Source organism: Tupaia chinensis, unplaced genomic scaffold, assembly GCF_000334495.1.
Source record: "Tupaia chinensis unplaced genomic scaffold, TupChi_1.0 Scaffold000159_1, whole genome shotgun sequence".
NCBI lineage: Eukaryota > Metazoa > Chordata > Mammalia > Scandentia > Tupaiidae > Tupaia > Tupaia belangeri.
In genome coordinates, this window is record NW_006159630.1 from 1,363,783 (window position 1) to 1,368,439 (window position 4,657).

Sequence of the window (4,657 nt, forward strand, 5' to 3'; positions counted from 1 at the left end):
CAGCCCCCAGCCCCCCTCACCCTCACCACTTTATTGGTTCTCCCCGGCCAACCTGGGACACCTTGAGGCCAGCCCAGTGACCAGCGCAGTGAGGAGCAAGGGCCGCGAGCCACCACTGGTGCAGGCGAGCTGGTTCACTGACAGTCTGATAAGGACCCACCTCAAAAAGCCTCCCTTCAGCCCGGAGGAGGAAGAGGCAGCTCAGGTGGAAGAGCCTGCTGCAGGCCTCAGGGCGCCCAGCCAGATCCAGGTCCTGAGCCGCTTGGGAGGCCTCACCACCGCGCCCGGCATCTCACTGCGAGGGTGGCTGGCAGCACTGTGGCCCCAAACACACGGAGCCCTGGAGCCCCAGGGGTGAAGCAAAGGCACTGTGCAGGTGTGATTAAGGTGACAGGCCAGGACTGCATCAGCCCTTGGCTTGGGACAAGCTCCCAGTCTGCAGCAAGAAGACAGGGACTTTGGTGCCACCACCCCAAGGAACGGCATCCTGCCTCCAGTTGAGGGAGCAGTAGGGAGGGGCCTGCCCGCCTCTGGTCAAAGCCCCACGAGTGCCATACTGGCTTCCCGGCCTCCAGGGCCAAGAGGCCCGGTGGTCGTGCTCTGCAAGCCGCTATGGTCACGCAGACGCTCTACAACAGCAGTGAGAAACTAGCACAGCGTGGAGATCCCAGGCAGACCCAGACTGAGGGCACGGCTTAGGTATCGGACACACGGAAGGGACTCCCAACCTCCCCAAGAACGGAGGCCAGCAGCTGACGAGGACACAGCGCCTCACCTCACCGCACGGAGGCAGCGAGGATGGGCACTGGGGTGCCGAGAGGTGGTTAGCCTTGACTGTGATTAGACAAGCAAGCCACAATGAGATTCCTGTTCCCTGGACTGGCCAAATCCATGACACCCACGGGGACACGGTCGAGCAGGGGGACCAGCTGCATCTCCCAGGCCGAGTCTGGCCAGCTGCTGGTTTCGTAAATGAAGTTTGGCTGGCACCGGGCAGGCCCACCTGTGGCTGTCTGCGGAAGGACGGGACAGTTGGGACTGGAGCTGCAAGGCTGCAGAGCAGAAAACACTGCCTGAAGAAACCTGCCGCCATCTGATGTACATGGGAGCTTCGACGGGTCGGTGGTGCCCGGTTAGGGCACAGGTGTGCCCGCCTGGGCCCGCAATCCCACTCCTTGGAGTTTCCCGAAGGAAGCTCTGCCACGTGCGGCCAGGACCACACGCGGCCAGGCTCAGACCACCGCCTGTTGGAGAGTCGCGACCACACAGCGCCTCGGCAGGAGAGTGGGCACGCGTCCTGGGCGGGGTCAGCTGCGGAGTTCCAGAGAGCAGCCAGAGCGAGTGACTCAGAACACGGGCAACGTGACGGCAGATCCTGTGAACGGTGCTGAACGACAGAGCTGTGAGGTCGGCAGGTGGCGTGTTTCTTGAGGGCTGGACTCCCACATGGCTGACTGTGGTTCGAGTCTCAGGTCTCAGACCTGTTGGCTTGCTTTCTCACTTTCCCTCCCTGGTGAATTAAAAGTAATAATATATAAAATAAAGATAACTTCTTTTTTTGGAGGGGGAGAGATTTTTTGCCATAGGGCGCATACACTCACCAGAAAGACAGAGAGAGAGAGAAATCCCCCCCCTAGGGGATGGCCACATCACAATCCCTTCTCCTCCATTCTCCTCTCGGGATCTTGGGCATGCACGCACACGCACCCGGCGTGAGTTTAAGCCACCGGGTCTGGGACTCAAACCGTGGTCAACTACATGGGAGTCCAGTGACATAGCTGTTATGCCAACTGCTGGTCGCCCAAAATAACTAACGTTTTAAAAAAGAGAAAGTTGCAGAAGAAAATATACAGTATAATTCCATTAGCGCAAAAGAAAAAAACTGCAAAAACACCTTAATACACACTCAAATATATAGGATTATGTTGGTTTATATAGGAGTGGGGTATGTTTTAGGTTATAGGTTTGGCTTCCGGAGACAGAGCCCAAAGTAACAGTGGCCTAAGCCACATGGTTTAAACCCTTCCTCGTGGGCAGTAGGGAGGTCGCGGTCAGGGACTGGCTAGGTGACGGCTCCAGGACATCGTCCCTTGTCCCGGGAATCCAGGCTGCTGCCAGCTTGCTGCGCTGTCCTGCCGTGGGAAAGGCCTTGTCTGCATGCCCCCGGGGCTTGGTACCAGCAATGTTCTGAGCGGCAGAGCCCCTCCTCCTAAGGGTCGACCTAGAGGTCACACCTGTCCCTTCTGCTCACCTCTCATTGGCCTGAACTTGTCACACGGTCACCGCTCCCTGCAAGGGAGGCTGGGAAGTGTAGTCTTTGCCCAGGCAGCCATCTGTGCCGCCAAGGCTCTATTCGATTAGAAGGGGAGACGGGGTTGAAGGGACAGTGTCCCTCCCCAGGTTGTCCAGGGATGGGGACATACGTGGCAAATCTTCACAGAAAAGAGATGGCAAGTCCAGGGTGACAGTGACGGGGAGGGCAGTGGACCCGGGGAGGAAACGCAAAGGGAGCATGGACGTTTCTGGCCACTCTGCCCTCGGAGCTGCAGGGCGGGCCCACAGGCTGCCCTGAAACACACACTAGGTTCCGCCCTGGCTTTCATGCGTATTTCCGGAACAAAGCCAGATCTACGTGTGCCTAGAACCCAGCGAAGGCAGGCACTCACTATTTCGGCTTCGTACTTACTCGCTACCCTGGCCGTGGGACAGAGCCTAACCTGGCTGCTAAGTTGTTCTAAGGCAGAGGCTGCATTGCCAGGAGTGCGGCCTAGCTTCCTGATCCTTTTCCCTGTGGCCTGTGACTCTTCCTAGCCAAGGTGGGGACCCAGCCTCCCATCTCTCTGCTCTCCTGCCGCAGACTCCGAGGGAGCATTTGTCAGGTGCCAGCTTACAGGTGCAGGGGGCCCTAATCAGCTCTCTCTTCCCAACTGCCATTCCTACCTGAAATATTCTCAGCTGTCCTTCAGGCCCCAGCCTAGAAAAGCCACTTCCTTCTTAAAACCCTCCTAGGTTTCTCCAGCAATACCAGCCTCCGTCTCCCCAGTTCTCCAGCATTTTTTTAGCTCCTCCCGTTGGAGTGTTGGACTCTACTGCTCTGGGTGCAGTTCTGAAGGGCACCGGCCCTGGAAGCAAATCCCTGGGCTGGCTCTCGGGATCTGTGTGACCCGAGCTGAGTGCCTCAGCGTTTCCTACGTACAACGCAGGTGTTGATTCCTCCGCCGCGCACGTGAGGCTTTCAGCTCAGACAGTAAGGCCTCGCCCCACGCCCTGGGCACAGAGCATGCACCCTCAATCAGTTCTGGAGTAACTGCTGAAAACGACCTGGAAGCCTAGACCGGTCCGGAAGGAGCAGCACCCCTCACTCCACACATCCCTTTCTCTCCTGCCCTTCAGGACGAGGCCCCGCGGGGCACGTCCCTAGTCCTGCAGAAAGACGCGTCTGGGGCCCAGGTGGCGCGGAAGACCAACGCTGAGCCCTGCGCAGGTGCACTGCCCTGGGGCAACTCGGGCCCCGCCCCGGGCTCGGCCCCGCCCCGCAGTCAGGACCCGTCCCGCAGGAGGCCCCGCCCCGCAGACAGGCCCCGCCCCACAGGAGGCCCCGCCCCACAGGAGGCCCCGCCCCCGCAGGCCCTCCACTTATTGGGTCGTGTCCCAGGTAGCCCCGCCTTTACGGCCTTGCCCCTCAGTGCCTCGTGGCCCTTCCGGGCCCCATCCCGTGGGCTCGCGTCCCTCCGAGCCCCGCCCCCGCGATCGTCACTTCCGGGCGGGGCGAAGGCGGAAGCGTGTGCGTGGAGGCGGCGAAGCGGGGCTGAGTTATCTTTGGCCCACGCCTCCCGTCTCTTCCGGGTCTGGGCCCTGATCCTTGGAGACGGCCCGCGAGACCGAGCGAGGGACGGGCAGCCATGACGCGGCCTCGGGGCCTGGCGGGGTCTGGAGGCTGACCACGCCTACGCCGCCTGCCCTCTAGGCCCCCTCCTCCAGGCAGCCCGCCAGGTCCCGGCACCTTGCAAAGTGCTGGCCGCAGCCGGGCGACCCCGGGTCCCAGCCCCTCGGCATGGCCACGGCCGCAGCCTCCAACTGGGGGCTGATCACGAACATAGTGAACAGCATAGTGGGGGTCAGTGTGCTAACCATGCCCTTCTGCTTCAAACAGGTGAGTTGGGGGCGGGACCTGTCCTGCGGCCGGCCAGGGCGGGCCAGGCACCCCTCAGGGCTGGGACCGGGAGTGGACAGTGGCCACAGGCCCTGTTAGTTCCCCTGCCTCGGCCCTGGCTGCTCAGGTTGTGGTGCCCAGTGGGATTGGCGGATCTCTGCAGTCGTTCCCCAGCTGGAAAGGCCCGGGGTGCAGGCCAGCCTGGCCGCCTAGCTGACTGGCAGTGGGAACCCTCCGCAGATGAGCAGCGCTGGCTCTGCAGCAGGGACACAGGCTGGGATGGCACATGGGTCACATCTTTCCCGAAGACTGTCCCCAGGGACTAGCAGTTGGCGTAATGGCTATGTCGCTGGACTCCCATGTAGTCGACCGTGGTTCGAATCCCGGACCCGGTGGTTTAAACTCACACTGGCTGCATGTGCGTGCATGCCCGAGATCCCGAGAGGAGAATGGAGGAGAAGGGATTATGGTGTGGCCATCCCTCCTGGGGGTGATTTCTCGCTT

The 4,657-nt window shown here is 61.2% G+C and overlaps 1 protein-coding gene across 5 annotated transcripts in view; it reads left to right on the forward strand.

Moving 5' to 3' along the window:
* Positions 1-3,742: 3,742 nt before the first annotated feature.
* SLC38A10 (solute carrier family 38 member 10) overlaps positions 3,743-4,657 on the forward strand; it is a 37,863-nt gene continuing 36,948 nt past the window's right edge. For all 5 annotated transcript variants that reach the window (XM_027770736.1, XM_006145659.3, XM_027770737.1 and 2 more), the window contains exon 1: positions 3,743-4,153. In XM_027770736.1, the coding sequence (XP_027626537.1) occupies positions 4,055-4,153 (99 nt within the window). In that variant the 5' untranslated portion in view covers positions 3,743-4,054. The remainder of the gene's footprint in view (positions 4,154-4,657) is intronic.